Consider the following 16,622-nt stretch of genomic DNA (forward strand, 5'->3'; position numbering starts at 1 on the left):
AGTGGGATTGCTGGATTTTATGGTAGTTCTATTTCTAGCTTATTAAGGAAGCACTAAATTGATTTCCAAAGTGGTTGTGCCATTTTATATTCCTACCAGCAGTGTATACATGTTCCAGTCTCTCCAACATTTGTTATTTTGTGTTTTTTGGATTAATGATAGCCTTGTCAGGGTGAGATGGAATCTTACTGTAGTTTTGATTTGCATTTCTCTAATGGCTAATGATCGTATTTCCTCGTATATCTGTTAGCCACCCTAATGTCTTCTTTGGTGAAGTGCCTGTTCATATCTTTTGCCCATTTTTTAATTGGGTTATTTTTGTTTTTGAGATTTTGCAGTATCTTGATTTTAAGAGATTAGACCGTGATCAGATATGTTGTAGCCAGATTTTTTTTTTCCCAGTCTGTAGGTTGTCTTTTTTTAGGAAACCCTGGTAGTGTAGTGGCTAAGTACTATGGCTGCTAATCAAAAGGTTGGCAGTTTGAATCCACCTGCTGCTCCTTGGAACCTAGGGGGGCAGTTCTGTGCTATCCTACAGAGTTGCTATGAGTTGGAATCAATTTAACATCAACTTTTTTTTTTTTTTCACGTTTCTTTTCAGTCTTTTGGTGAAGTCTTTTGAAGAGCATAAGAGTTCGATTTTTAGTCACTCCCAGTTATCTAGTTTCTCTTCTGGTGTTTGTGCATTTTTGGTAAAATTTTGTATACTGTTTATGCCATGTATTACGGCTCCTCACATTGTCCCTATTTTTTCTTCCATGATCGTTATCATTTTTTATTTTATTTTTAGGTCTTTGATCGATTTTGAGTTAGTTTTTGTGCTTGGTGTGAGGTATGGGTCTTTTTCATTTTTTTGCAAATGGATATTCATTTATGCCAGCACCATTTGTTAAAGAGACTGTCTTTTCCCAGTTTAACAGACTTCAGGCCTTTGTCAAATATCAGCTGCTTATAGGTGGATGAATTTACGTCTGGATTCTCAATTCTGTGCCTTTGCTCTGTGTGTCTGTTGTTGTACCAGTACCAGGCAGTTTTGACTACTGTGGTGGTATAATAGGTTCTAAAACCAGGTGGTGTGAGGCTTCCTGCTTTGTTCTTCTTTTTCAGTAATGCTTTACTTATCCGGGACCTCTTGCCTTTCCGTGTGAAGCTCATGAATTGTTTCTCCATCTCATTAAAAAATGCGTTGAAATTTGGATCAGGATTGCATTGCAACTATAGATCTGCTCCATTTATATCTCAAAGGTGATTGGCTTAAAACACACCCTACACTGATATGGCCTCTTCAACATAACAAAGAAAATCCATTCCCAAGTGGGATTACAACCACAAGTATAGGGATTAGGATTTACAGCACTAATTTTGGAGGGTCATAATTCAATCCATAAGTCATCATGAGCTGCAGTTGACTTGATGGCAACTAATAAAATATATGTCATATGCATATGTATGTGTTTGTGTGTCTATATATATGCGTATATAGATACAAACACACACAACAGAATGTAAATCAACAGACTACTATCTTCTCCAAGAAAATCTTGCTGTGAAAAGAAAAAAGTCAACTGAACGAAACATTGAGCTTAGTAATATGGCTGATTTAAAGTGTCTGAATGTTCTGGAATGCAAAATAAAATAATAGACAAATGAGTAGGTATCATAAGTTGCAGAGGGTTTAAGAGAAAGTGAACTTTGTTTGCCTTGATTTAAACTACCAGAAAATAATGAGTATAGTAAGAAGCAATGAAACATGTAGGCTTGTTTTAAAGGGTTTATTTTAAGATAAAAAAAAGGCTTGTGAATGCTTCACTAACAAATGTTATATTATTGTTAAACTAAAATTTGACTTTCTCTTTGTTAAAATGATAAATTGATTTTGGAATATTTAGTTTTCTCTTTAGAATATAGAGTTAAAACAGGACAGGATGGCTCCAGTAAGCAACCAAATAAAACACTAGATGGCCTTCCTATAGAAGAAAAGGCACTGGAACTACATGATAGGGAATTCAAAAGTCTAATATTTAGGGATCTCCAAGAGATTAGGACAGGGATGAAGGAAAACAAAGACAAAATAAGGAAAAAACAGACAAAATCAGGGAAAATAGGGACAAAGCATTAGAAGAATTCGGGAACAATATCAAAATAAACAAACAACTACAAATCATACAAAAACAGTAATTAGAAATCCAAAAGATAAGCAAGAAGATTTTAGAAATGGACAGTGCAGTTGAAGGTTTTAGGAGAAAATTTGAAACAACAGAAAACAGGGTCAGTGAAATTGAAGACAAATCCTTGGATACCACTTTGTTTGAGGAAAAATCAGAGAAAAGAATGAAGAAAACCTGAGAATGATACGGGATACAGTCAAGAGCAAAAATTTGCACAATTACAGTTCCAGAACATGGGGAGAAAATGGAAAACACAGAGGATCTTTGAAGCTTTGTTGACAGAAAACTTCCCTAATATGACAGGTGAAAAGCTGACCACCAAAAAGCTCAACAAACCCCATAAAGGGTACACCCCAAAAGAAAGTCACCAAGACATCATAATCACACTCACCAAAACAAAGGCAAGGAAAGAATCCTAAGAGCAGCTCAAGAAAAACAAAAAGTCACATACAAAAGGGAAACAGTAAGACTAAGCTCTTATTACTTGGCAGAAACCATGCAGGCAAGAAGGCAATGGGATGACATATATAAAACCTTGAAAGAAAAAAATTGCCAACCAAGAATAATATATCCTGCAAAACTCAATCAGATACGATGGTGAAATTAGGATATTTCCAGATAAACAGAAATTAAAGGAATATGTAAAAACCAAACTTAAAAGAATTATTAAAGGAAGATCTTCCGTTTGAGAACAAACAACATCAGACAACAACCTGAATCTAGGACACAGGACAGCATCAGCCAGATACCAACCTCGGTAATGAACTCTCAAGGCTAAAACAAAACTAGAAGATTTACAACAGGGAGCCGGCAACGTCAGTCTCTAAATGACAACAACGTCAGAACAATAAAAGAGGGAATAAACGGTGTAGGTATAGAATTTTCAAATGGAGAGGAAGTAAAGGCGATATCAAGTAGTAAAAGACTGGTTTAAACTTAGGAAGATAGGGGTAAATTTCAAGGTAACCACAAAGAAAGTTAACAGACCTACTCATCAAAATAAAGAAGAAAAACATAGTCTCAGTAAACACAAAGTCTACAAAAAACAAACAAACAAAATCCACAAACAAAAGGAACTCAGCACGGGAGAGTAAGAACAAAGAAAATGTCAGCACCACAAAAAAGAAAGAAAGAAAAAAACACTACAAAATGACAGCAATGAACTCACAATTATTGATAATCACACTGAATGTAAATAGCTTAAATGTACCCATAAAGAGACAGAGAGTGACAGAATGGATTAAAAAAAAAAAAAAAAACAGGACCCATCAATACGCTATTTACAAGGGACACACCTTAGAAACAAAGACATATTAAAAATCAAAGGATGGAAAAAAAAAAAAAAAACATATCGAGCAAACAGCAACCAGAAAAGAGCAGGAGTGGCAATACTAATCTCAGATAAAATAGACTTTAAAACAAAATCCACCATAAAAGACAAGGAAGGATATTATATAATGATCAAAGGGACAATCCACCATGAGGACATAACCATAATAAATATCCATACACCCAATGACAGAGCTCCAAAATGCATAAAACAAATTCTAACAGCACTGAAGAGAAATTTACATTTCCACAATAATAGTGAGAGACTTCAACACACCACTTTCTGTAAAGAGCAGAACATTTGGAAAGAGACTCAACAAAGACACAGAAGATCTAAAGTCCATAATCAACCAACTTGACCTTATAGACATACAGAACACTCCACTCAATAGTAGCAAAGTATACATTCTCTTCCGACGCACATGGAACATTCTCCAGAATAGGTCACATCTTAGGCCACAACAAAATCCCAAAACACTGAAATAATACAAAGCATCTTCTCTGATCACAACACCACAAAAATAGAAATTAATAACAGGAAGAGCAAGGAAAAAAAATCAAATACATGGAAATTGAGTAATGCCTAGCTTAAAAACCATTGGATAATAGAAGAAATCAAAGATGGAATCAGCAGAGAAGCAGGATACAAGGTAAACATACAAAAATCAGTTGGATTCCTATATACCAGTAAAGAGAACTACAAAAAGGAAATCAGGAAAGCAACACCATTTGTAATACCCGTAAAAAAAACCAAGACACTTAGGAATAAATCTAACCAGGAACTTGAAAGACCTATACAAAGAAAACTACAAAACACTACTGCGGAAAATCAAAAGAGACCTAACATAAATGGAAAAACCATGTTCAGAGATAGGTAGACTCAACATCATGAAAATGTCAGCTCTCCTGAAAGCAATGTACAAATACAATGCAATCCCAATCCAACCAAGAGCTTTATTGGGGCTGGGGGGAGCAGAGGTGTGTCCAGGAAACTTCTTAACTTCTACTTTGGTCCAGTTGTGCTAACTTCTCCTGTATTGTGTGTTGTCCACCCTTCACTGAAGTTGATCCTTGTCTACTACCTAGTTAGTGAATTCCCCTTCTCCTCCCTCCCTACCCTCTTAACCATCAAAGAATGCTTTTTTCTGTTTAAACTTTTTCTTGAGTTCTCATAATAGCGGTTTCATACAGTATTTGTCCTTTTGTGACTGACTAATTTCACTCCACATAAATGCTTTCCAGATTCATCCATGTGAGATGTTTCGTGGATTCATCATTGTTCTTTATCTTTGCATAGTATTCCATTCTATGTATGAAGGAATGATGTACCATAATTTGTTTATCCGTTCTTCTGTTGATGGGCACCTAGGTTGTTTACATCTTTTTGCTATTGTGAACAGTGCTATAATGAACACGTGCATGTGCCTATTTGTGTGACAGGTTTTATTTCTCTAGGATATATTCCTAGGAGTGGGATTGCTGGATTGTACAGTGTTAATCTATTTCTAGCTTTTTATGGAAGTGCTATATTGTTTTCCAAGGTGGTTGTACCATTATACATTCCCACCAGCAGTGAATAAGTGTTCCAGTCTCTCCAACATTTATTATTTTGTGTTTTTTGGATTTGTGCCAGCCTTGTTGGGGCGAGATGGTATCTCATTGTAATGGCTAATGATCATGAGCATTTCCTCATGTATCTGTTAGCCACCTGAATGTCTTCTTTAGTGAAGTGTCTGTTTATAACCTTTGCCCATTTTTTAATTGTATTACTATCTGTCTTTTTGATGTTGAGGTCTTGCAGTAGATTTTAGAGATTAGACCCTTATTGGATATGTTGTAGCCAATTTTTTTTTCCCAGTCTGTAGATTCTCTTTTTACTCTTTCAAGTCTTCTGATGAGTGTGAATGTTTGATATTTAGTAGCTCACAGTTATCTAGCTTATCTCCTGGTCTGTGTGCATTTTAGTTATGGTTTGTATACTATTTCTGCCATGTATTAGGGCTGCTAGCAGTGTCCCTGTTTTTTCTTCCATGATCATTATAGTTTTTCGTTTTATATTTAGGTCTTTGTTCCGTTTTTGTGTATGGTGGGAGGTATGGGTCCTTGTTTCTTTTTTTTTTTTTTTTTTAAAGATTGATATCAAGTTATGCCAGCACCATTTGTTAAAGAGACCATCTTTTCCCTGTTTAATGGACTTTGGACCTTTATCAAATATCAGCTGCTCATAGGTGAATGGAATTAGGCCTGGGTTCTCAATTCTGCTCCATGGTCTATATATCTGTTGTTGTATCAGTACCAGGCTGTTTTGACTACTGTGGCGGTATAATAGGTTCTAAAGTCTGGTAGTGTGAAGCCTCCCACTTTGTTGTTTTTCAGTACTGCTTTACTTATCTGGGGCCTCTTCCCTTCCATATGAAGTTGGTAATTTGTTTCTCCATCTTGTTAAAAAAATGCTGTTGGAATTTGGGTAAGGGTTGCATTTTATTTGGGTGGAATTGACATCTTCACAGTGTTAAGCCTTCCTATCCATGAGCATGGTGTTTTTTCTACTTAATGTAGGTCTCTCTTGGTTTCTTGTAGAAGTGTTTCGTAGTTTTCTTTATATAGGTCTTTTATGTCTCTGGTTAGGTTTATTCCTAAGTACTTTATCTTCTTGGGGGCTATTGTAAGTGGTATTGATTTGCTAATTTCCTTTTCAAAGTTCTCTTTGTTGGTTTAGAGGAATCCAACTGATTTTTGTATGTTTATCTTTATCCTGGTAATTTGCTGAAATCTTGTATTAGTGCCAGTAGTTTACTTATGGATTCTTTGGGTCATATCATCTGAAAATAGGGACACTTTTACTTCTCCCTAATCAATATGGATGCCTTTATTTCTTTTCTTGCCTTATTATTGCTCTGGCTAGGACCTCCGACACCATGGTTGAATAAGAGTGGTGAAAAAGGGCACCCTTGTCTGGTTTCCGTTCTCAAGGGGAATGCTTTCAGTCTGTCTCCCTTTAGAATGATGTTGACTTAGGCTTTGTATAAATGCCCTTTATTATGTAGAAGAATTTCCCTTCTATTCCTAATTTGCTGAGCGTTTTTATCATGAATGGGTGTTGAACTTTGTTAAATGCCTTTTCCGCATCAGTTGATAAGATCATGTGGTTCTTAAGTTTTGTTTTACTTATGTGGTGGATTACATTGATTGTTTTTCTAATGTTGAACCATTCCTGCATACCTTGTATGAATCCCACTTGGTCATGATGAATTATTATTATTTTTTTTTCATATGCTGTTGAATTCTATTGGCTAGATTTTTGGTGAGGATTTTTGCATCTATGTTCACGAGGGATATTGGGCTGTAATTTTCTTTTTTTGTGGTGTCTTTACCTGGCTTTGGTATCAGGGTTACACCAGCTTCATAGAATGAGTTCAGGAGTATTTCTTCCTTTTTCATGCTCTGAAATACCTTTCGTAGTAGTGGTGTTAACTGTTCTCTGTAAGTTTGGTAAATTCTCCAGAGAAGCCCTCTGGGCCGGGGCTTTTTTTGTTGTTGGTGTTGATGGGAGTTTTTTCAAATTACCTCTTCAGTCTCTTCTTTTGTAATGAATTTATTTAGCTTTTCTACCTCAGTTTGTTAGTTTAGGTAGATAGTATGTTTCTAGAAATTTGTTCATTTCCTCTAGGTTTTCAAATTTGTACAGTTTTTCATAGTATTGTGTTATGATCCTTTTAATTTCAGTTGAGTCAGTTGTGATATCCCCCATCTTATTTCTTATTCAAGTTGTTTGCTTCCTCTCCTGTTTTTCTTTTGTCAGTTTGGCCAGTGGTTTGTGGATTTTGTTGGTCTATTCAAAGGACCAACTTTTGGTCTTGTTGACTCTTTCAGTTGTTTTCTATTTCATTTATTTCTACCCTTATCTTTATTATTTCCTTTCTTCTGGTGCCTGAGGGCTTCTTTTGCTGCTCTCTTTCTATTTGTTCAAGATGTAGGATTAATATGTTGATTATGGTCTTTTCTTCTTTTTGGATGTGTGCAATTTATTGCTATAAATTGACCTCTGAGCATTGCTTTTGCTCTGTCTCAAAGGTTTTGGTAAGATGTGTTTTTATTCCCGTTTGATTCTATGAATTTCTTTACTCCATCCTTGATCTCTTCTATAACCCAGCAGTTTTTGAGCAGGGTATTGTTCAGTTTCCATGTATTTGAATTTTTGTTTCCTTGATGTTTCTGTTGTTGTTTTCTACTTTTATGGCTTTATGGTCAGAAAAGATGCCATGTAATATTTCAATGTTTTAGATTCTCTTAAATCATGGTTTGTGGCCTAACATGTGGTCTAATCTGGAGAATGTTCCACGTGCATTAGAAAAGAATGCATACTTGGCTGCTGTTGTATAGAGTGTTCTGTGTATGTCTATAAACTCAAGTTGATTGACTATAGCATTTAGATCTTCTGTATCTTTGTTGAGTTTCTTTCTAAATGTTCTGTCCTTCACTGAAAGTGGTGTGTTGAAGTCTCCTGCTGTCATTGTGAAGCTATTTCTCTTTTCAATGCTGTTAGAGTTTGTTTTATGTATTTTGGAGCCCTGTCATTTGTGCGTATATATTTATTATGGTTATGTCCTCCGGGTGTACTGACCCTTTAATCATTACATAGTATCCTTTCTTGTCATGTGTAGTGGATTTTGCTTTAAAGTCTGTTTTGTCAGAGATTAATATTGCCACTCCTACTCTTTTCTGGTTGTTGTTTGTTTGATATATTTTTTCCCAGCCTTTGAGTTTTAGTTTGTTTGTGTCTTTGGATCTAAATCTAAGGTTTGTGTCTTTGAATCTCTTTTAGGTGGCATATAGATGGATTTTTTTCTTTTTTATCCATTTCGCCACTCTCTGTCTCTTTATTGGTGCATTTAGTCCATTTATGTTCAGCGTATCTATTGATAGGTATGAGTTCAGTGCTGTCATTTTGATGTATTTTTTTTGCATATATGGTGTTGACGGTTTGTTTGTTCCACTTAATTTTCTGTGCTGAGTCATATTTCTTTATGTATTTTCTTTTCATCTTTTTCATTATTATTTTTTTTGTGTGTGTTTGTTGAGTCTTTATGTTTTTCTTTTTTATTTTGATGGGTAGGTTTGTTAGCTTCCTTTGTGGTTACCTTAAAATTTACCTGTATCTTTATAAGCTTAAACCAATTTTTTATTTCTTGATATTGCCTTAACTTCCTCTCCATATGAAAGTTCTTTGACTACATTATTTAGTCCCTCTTTTTTGTTTTGATTTTGTCGTCGTTTACATATTCATGTCTCTGTTGCCCTATTTTCAGTCTTTTAGCTTTGACTTATTTTTGTGACTTCCCCATAGGCTGATATGTGGTTATTCCATCCTGTGTTCTAGTCTTGGGTTGTTGTCTGATACTGGTTCTCTAGCGAAAGGACTCCCTTTAATATTTCTTGTAATTTTGATTTGGTTTTTACAAATTCCATCAATTTCTGTTCATCTGGAAATGCCCTAATTTCACCATCATATTTGAGAGACAGTTTTCTGGATATATAATTCTTGGCTAACAGTTTTTTTCTTTCAAGGCTTTATATATGCCATTCCATGCCTTCTTGCCTGCCTGGTTTCTGCTGAGCAGTTAGAGCTTAGTCTTATTGATTCTGCTTTGTAGGTGACTTTTCATTTATCCCTAACCGCTGTTAATTTTCTTTATCTCTGGTTTTGGCAAGTTTGATTATGATATGTCTTGGTGACTCTTTTGGGATCTACCCTTTGTGGGGTTCAATGAGGTTCTTGGATAGATATCTTCTTGTCTTTCACGATATCAGGAAATTTTTCTGCCAGCAAAACTTCAACAATTCTCTTTGTATTTTCTGTTCCCCCCACCCCACCCCCCATCATTCTGGTACTCCAATAGCTAGTAGGTTTTTCCTCTTGAAATGTCCCACATAGGTCTCAGAATTTCTTCATTTAAAAAAAATTCTTTTATCTGATTTTTTCCTTAAAAAAATTGGTATCAAGGGCTCTATCTTCAGTTTCACTGATTCTGGTTTCCATTGCCTCAGTTATGCTTTTATGACTTTCTATTGAGTTGTCCAGTTCTGAAATTTTATTGTTAAACTTTTGGATTTTAGTTGCTGTCCGCCTGTGGTTTCTAGCTGCCTGTTAAATTTGTCATTCTGTTCTTGTGTTGCTTTCCTGAATTCGTCTACTGCTTTGTCTATGTGTTCCTTAGCTTGGTCTGAGTTTTGCCTGACCTCCTTCCTGATCTCTTGAAGAGCTCTGTATATTAATATTTTGAATTCCAACTTTGGTAATTCCAAGACATCTTCCTCTGGAAGGTTTTCTGGTTCTTCGTTTTGGTCACTTGTTGGAGCCATCTTGTCCTGCTTGGTTATGAGATTTGATATTGAGTGTTATCTCTGAGCCATCAGTAGTTATATTTATTGTATTTTTGCTTACTATCTCATAGCTTTTTGTTTTGTTTTGATATGCCCAGATAGGGTGGGCATATGAGTTACTTTGGTTATTGGCATCTTTGAAGCTTTCACATCGTGTCACCAGGTGGTTTGAGCTACTACTAGGTGTGTGAGCCCAGGAGTCTGTTTACATTTCTTGTGCAGATTTGGCTCGGATGTCCAGGTCGTTGGTCACTGAGTATGTGGTACAGACTCTTACCTACAGCCCTAAACGGGCAGGGTTATGTAGGGGTGATTGGAGCAGGCACAGATATCTGCCTCTGTGGGGCTATGTGATGAGCAAGGTAGGGGGCTCATGGCTGTCCAAGTGCCTAGGTGGGAGGTATGTCCTTCTCCCCTAGAGCACATAGGTGCATAGGTTTTGCAGCCAGACTTTGGGCACCCAATGCTGTTGGCTGTTAAGGACTGGGAGGTACCACTTGGACCCCTGGCATGAGTGGCTAGGTGGAATGGATGGAACCTGCAGTCCTCAGGCCCCTGATGTGGGTAGGTGAGGACCCTACTTAATAGGCAGGGTAGTGTCAAATGTCATAAATCTGCAGCTCCCCCTTGGATGCTGCAGTTGAAAATAGGCTTCAGGTGTGTACCCAGTTGCTTTATGGTAGTGAAGACCTCCACTGTTGAACTGGCCCACACAGGTCTAGGCAGGAGTGAAGGGCATTCCAAGTCCATGGACCCCTTATGCCAGTGCCTAGGCAAAAGGACAGTGCCTTCCTTGAGTTCCTGGTGTAGGGGGCATAGTGATTTTTTGAAGCTGGAGACTGAGTTCCTGGCTTAGGGGACTTGGTGGGTTTTTTTTTTTTTTCTAAAGCCTCTAGACTGGTTTGGGTGCAATAGCCCCTATTTCTGGCTTATTCAATGTGGCAGTTGTTGAGTACTGCCAGTCTGATATTGGAGCAGAGCTGGGGAGGGGGAGGGGTTATTTTGATCCCATGCGGTAGGTTAGATGCTTGCACTTAACTTTTGCAGATCCAATGCCACTTACCCCGGCTTCCAAGGCTTATGCCTCTGCCCAGTCTCTCTGGATGTGGTGAAATGCTTCCTGAGAGCCACTGCCCACCTCAGCCCATGTGCGCCAGCCAACCCAGCCCACAGGGTGCCTGCTAGCTCAAGACTGGCACTTCTTTGGTGCTTCTGAACTGTCTGTTCCTCCCCTTGCCACTTAGTCCGACTCCTCAACTTTCATGCCTTTCATCAAATTTCACCCGTTTCTGGCTATTATTTCTTCAAGTATTCTTTCTGCCCTTTCCTCTTTCTCTTCACCTTCCAAGACTCCCAGGATGCATATGTTAGTCACCTTGATAGTGTCCTACAAGCCCCTTATTCTCTGTTCACTTTTCTTCACTCTTTTTTTTTCTCCTAAGACTTGGTAATTTCAAATTTCTTATCTTCAAGTTTGCTGCTTTTCTCTTTTGCCAATTCAAATCTGCTGTTGAAGAATGCCAGTGAATTTTTCACTTCAGTTATTATATTTCTGAGCTACAGAATTTCTGTTTTGTTTTTTTTTTTGTCATTTCTGCCTCTTTATAAATATTCTCATTTTGTTCTTACATCACTTACCTTATTTCCTTTAGTTCTTTGTTTATGTTTTCATTTAGCTCTTTTAGCATACTTACTTAAGACAGTGTTTTAAAGTCCTTGTCTAGTAAGTCCAGTATCTGGGGTTCCTTGGGAGATGGTTTCTGTCATTGTGTTGTTGTTCTTTTGAATGAATTAAACTTTCATGTTTCTCTGTATGTGTGTGATTTTATGTTGAAAATGGGACACTTGAATATTATAACATAGTAACTCTAGAAATCAGATTATCTCACTTCTTCATGATGTTCTGCTTTTTCTTAGTGTTGCAGACTGTAATGACCCATTGGTTTAGTGATCTGTCCAAACTATTTTTGCAAAAAGTGTGTTCCCTAATGTGTGTGGTCACTGAAGTCTGTTTCTTTAGCTCATATTCAGTTGGTGTTTTGACAGAGATTTCTTTGAATTCCAGAAGTAAAAAAAAGAAGAAGAAACCCCAAAACAAAAGCAACAACAGAATAAAATCACCACTTCCTGTCTTTGCAGACTGGCTCTGTGTTGGGACATTCCTTCAATACTTAGCAAGGCCTACATTGAGTTTAGCAATCAACCCAGTGTGAAAGTTTACGGTTTTCTCAGGTCTTCTATGAGCATGTGTCTTGCCCTGGGCATTCATGTAGCTTTCTAAATTCCCCACCCCCTCTTCCATGGGTGCTTTTGAATGTCCTAATTTTTTTTTAAGAAACTTCTTTAGCCTTGCTTTCTAGTCCTTAGGCCGTCTGCTGTATATGTTAATCACACTCTTTTGCACCAGACAGCTACAGGTTGATTGTTCACCTTACAGTGTTTGAGCAATGCCTGACATTTTCCACTCTGCATGAGTTCTGAGATAGGTGAACCAGAGACAAGTGCCTTGCTTCAGTCATTTAGGTAGCCACCTGACAGATTAGAACAGAGAAACTCAGTAACTTGTTAATAAGGTTTTCTCTTCTTACTCTAAAACCGAGGATCCAGAGTCCCATGCTAGGAACAGAGGCTGCTTCCGTCAAGCCAGCTGCTGAGCCAGGGAGGGATTGGAGCACGAGCAAGTAAAGAGCCATGGCACAAAGCTCTCCTACCATTATGAAGTTGCATTTTTCTTGATTCAACATTCACTTGACTGTTGTAAACCTTTGACTATTTCCCAGAGTTCTGACAAAGTTGGTCTTGATAGTTTCTGCTTATTTTGGATGTTTCTGTGGGGAGGCTGATGTGGGAGCGTAGAGTTGGTTAGTCTGCCGTCTTGCTGATGTCACTCGATTGAATTTAATACAGCAAATATATTTATGGCCTGCTGTGACTCAAGAGCACTGGGTTATGTGTAAGATGGAGCCCTGGTGGCACAATGGTTAAGAGCTATGCTGCTAACCAAAATGTTGGCAGTTCAAATCCACCAGCCACTCCTTGGAAGCCCTATTGGCAGTTCTGTTCTGTCCAATAAAGTGGCTATGAGTCTGAATTGACTCCACGGCAATGGGTGTGGGGTTTTTTTTTGTTTGTTTATGTGTAAGATATTGTGCATTGTATAGAAAATAAGAAGAAGTTGCTGCCACGAGGGAGCTATACTCCAGTAGAAACAGTACAAAATAAGGGAACTAATGTGATCTGTATACCTTCTGTGTAGCAGATATGCTCCTAGACCCTGTAAATATTTTATCATATGTAATCTTCAAAATAATCCTAATAATACATGGATTACCCCTGCACTCTTGTAATTTATACTTTGGGCAATTAAGACTTTGAGAATTTAAATGATTTTAGCAATGTTACGCAGTAAGAAGTGTGTTTAGCCAGGATTTGAACCTTGGTCTATCTAAGACATGTACGAATAACTATAGAAAGCAGAATGAGGCATATAATTAAACAGGCATAAAAACAGACTATAGAGGTTTAACACCATTGATATTCATTTTTAGTTCAGGAATATTTAAGGAAGACTTCGTGAAGAAGGTAGCATTTGAACATGGCTTTGTATGTTGGGGGTAGGATTTTAACAGGAAGATGTAGCAAGGAAGACAAGTGTGTGGTAGAGGTGAGATTATAGCCAATTAAATATGAGGCCAAAGCCTATTGTCTTTCCGTTACTCAAAACTAGAACAGTGAGAACATATGTGGGAATCTAGTGAAATTGAAAAGGGATATATTACCTTGAGTTATGGAAGAAAAGCCTGAAAAGAAAGGACAGAACTAGAACATAAATGACCCTTAGTGCAAATACAACATGCTCTTAGATATAAAAGAAACCATTGCAAACACCAGAATCACCTATGAAGATTACATTTTACTTTTCTTCTTGTCAACTCTGATCTCAGAACCAGTGTTTCAGAGGGCCTGGTAGGTTGAATGGTAATGGAGGAAGATGGAGGTAGGGCTGAGTTTGGGACTACATAGCAAGAGAACCAGGAAATGCTTTTGATGGGAGCCAATGTATTTTCTGATGTATTTGTATATTTTTAGGACAAACCATTTTATCGTATGGAACCCCTATCAGAGGCTGATAATGACAAAGCAAGAAATCAGAAAATCCCCAAATTACGTGATTTATTGGATCTCGCACAGAAGGAAAAAAAATACGTGATATTTGATCTTACAACCCCTCCACCAAAACATCCTCACAGAAATACATTTGTCCGACTGGTAGTAAGCGTGATCCTTGACTCTAAAATTGAGCCACATCTGGTACGTCTATCTCAGTGTTTATAGTAGAGACTGGGAGGTGGATAGCATGTCCCAGGAGTATAGCAGTTGGACGTGATCAGCTGTGTGGCTCCTCCATGGGATTCTTAAGTAATTTTGCAGATGGTTGCTAATACAGTTACAGGTAACAATTTGAGGATGACCCAGTTAAATAGCAAGCAGGCCATTTGCTATTCCAAACCAGATGAAATATCAGCACCCTGTCAAAGAGGAATGTTTATAATGACCATGTGATGTGACCTGAACCATCACTAACATAGATCTATTAGAAAGAGCTTGGGTAACATTAAGGCTTTGATAAATTGGCTTTGATGAATAATGTAGAAAGGGTACCTGCTTCATATTTGAGCAGAGACTCATTCATCATATTTCTCAGAAGCAACTCTCTACATTTGGGCAGCTAATTCACAGAATCATATGGGAGAGTATTAGGAGTGAAATAAATATGAATTTTTTTGCAAATGGAACTATTTTCACAGATGAATCATAATAGCTTTCCCTGTTGGCAGGAAATGACTCCTCTCAAGGATTGTTTTCAGCAGCATCATCCAGGGGATATGTTTATGATTCCTGCCTTTCATCCTCATCTACCCACTCATCATACAGTTTGCCTAGTATGAGACTTTATGTATATAGTGGACCCTTGGTCTGTGATGTTAACTGGTGGACGAGAGGTCTTGAGAAAACTCAGCTCCAAAATAACTCTGGGGAAGGCCCCATCAGACTGTCTGTATTAGGCCAGGCTGGTCCTTTTCACAAGGGCCAGAATCACTCTCTATATTTCCCATAGACTGTTAACCAGTACTAAAATGGTGCTCCCTCTATTCTACGTGGAGCTGTTTGTACCGAGACAGATGATTATCCACTGAAGGATTTACTGTTTTTCTTTACAGATTTTTTGGTTGCCAAATTTTGACAGGGACTACGTCAGGTATATGGCTCCTGGTTTTCAGCAAGTGGGCCGGTTATACCCCCTTGACCAACTTTCAAAGGAAAACATAAGAATAATAAATGTTGACTACAAGGAGTTGTTCTACAGTGGCTTGAGGTAAGTGATTGACTGTACCACTCTTAGCATGAGTTGCCTTACTTGCAGAAAATCCACATTCCAACTAAGCTACTTAGTTTCCCCTCTCCATCTCAGGATTGCTATGTGCAGTCGTCTTCTTGGAATCACCTACTTCCTCCTTCCTACCCGACCCTTCTTCCACTTTTTCAGCCTTTTTCCATCTCTTCTCTTCCCTCCCTCTACCTACAAATGATACATAAAGTATGGACTATGTCCCTGGAACATAGTCTTAAACCCCTTCTTTTTTGTGTGTCCTAATCCCTCATCATTTGGCACACTCTTTTGCATACTTTGCATTTCTGATTTTATTAAGTTAGACATGGAAAAGTCAGAATTTAAAAAGTTTTTTATTTCTTCCTGCCATTGCCAGATCAATTGCAGTATCTCATATATAGCTTCATGATCCAGATAGTCAGATTTCTAGTAGGCATAATTAAAAATATTACTAAATCATTCTTTAAAAAAAAAAAAGTTTTAAGTTTCAAGCAGCCAAGCATGAGAAGGATCTAAAATTATTAACCACCACTTTCATGAATACTCAGTTGGAGAAAAATTTTCAGAATTAAAAACAGGACCAGATTAAGGCATGCGAGGGCCCTAAGGACCAATACTCTGTGGTGTCTTCTACTCTGCTCACTCACACATTCAAACGGGATATGTGAGTTATATATATACGTATACATATATATGTGTGTCTTAGCTATCTATGATGTAACTTCTTTTAAAATGTGACTATAATATTAGCGATTGAATGCAAAAGTGGTGTATACCATTTTAGTGGAATGAGATGAAATAGATTATAAATTTTTTATTGGGTACAGGGTACTAATATTTTTTCTACATGTCTTAGTCATCTAGTGCTGCTGTAACACAAATACCACAAGTGGATGACTTTAAGAAAGAGAAGTTTATTCTCTCACAGTCCAGTAGGCTAGAAATCCAAATTTAGAGTGCTGTCTCCTTGGGAAGGCCTTCTCTCTCTGTCACCTCTGGAGGATCAGTCTTCCGTTGGTCTGGGAGCATCTCCGAACAGGAACCTGAGGATCAAAGGACGTGTTGTGCTCCTGGCACTCCTTTCTTGGTGGTATGAGGTCCCCATGTCTCTCTGCTCGCTTCTCTTTTATATCTCAAAGAGATTGGCTTAAGACACTACCTAATCTTGTAGACCTCATCAATATAACTGCTGCTAATCCATCTTGTTACATCACAGTGGTGGGATTTACAACACGTAGGGAAATCACATCGGATGATAAAATGGCAGGCAATCACATAATCATACAAGAGAATCATGACCTAGCCAAGTTAACAGATATTTTGGAGGGACACAGTTCAATCCATGACAC

The 16,622-nt window shown here is 37.6% G+C and overlaps 1 protein-coding gene across 1 annotated transcript in view; it reads left to right on the plus strand.

Moving 5' to 3' along the window:
* The window catches only part of LOC126078966 (glycerophosphodiester phosphodiesterase domain-containing protein 4-like), an 82,637-nt gene that overhangs the window by 48,593 nt on the left and 17,422 nt on the right, over nt 1-16,622 (plus strand). Inside the window, exons 10-11 of the mRNA XM_049889826.1 lie at nt 13,971-14,192; nt 15,104-15,258. Coding sequence (XP_049745783.1) covers nt 13,971-14,192; nt 15,104-15,258 — 377 coding nt within the window. The remainder of the gene's footprint in view (nt 1-13,970; nt 14,193-15,103; nt 15,259-16,622) is intronic.

This window comes from Elephas maximus, chromosome 7, assembly GCF_024166365.1.
Source record: "Elephas maximus indicus isolate mEleMax1 chromosome 7, mEleMax1 primary haplotype, whole genome shotgun sequence".
Classification (NCBI taxonomy): Eukaryota; Metazoa; Chordata; class Mammalia; order Proboscidea; family Elephantidae; genus Elephas; species Elephas maximus.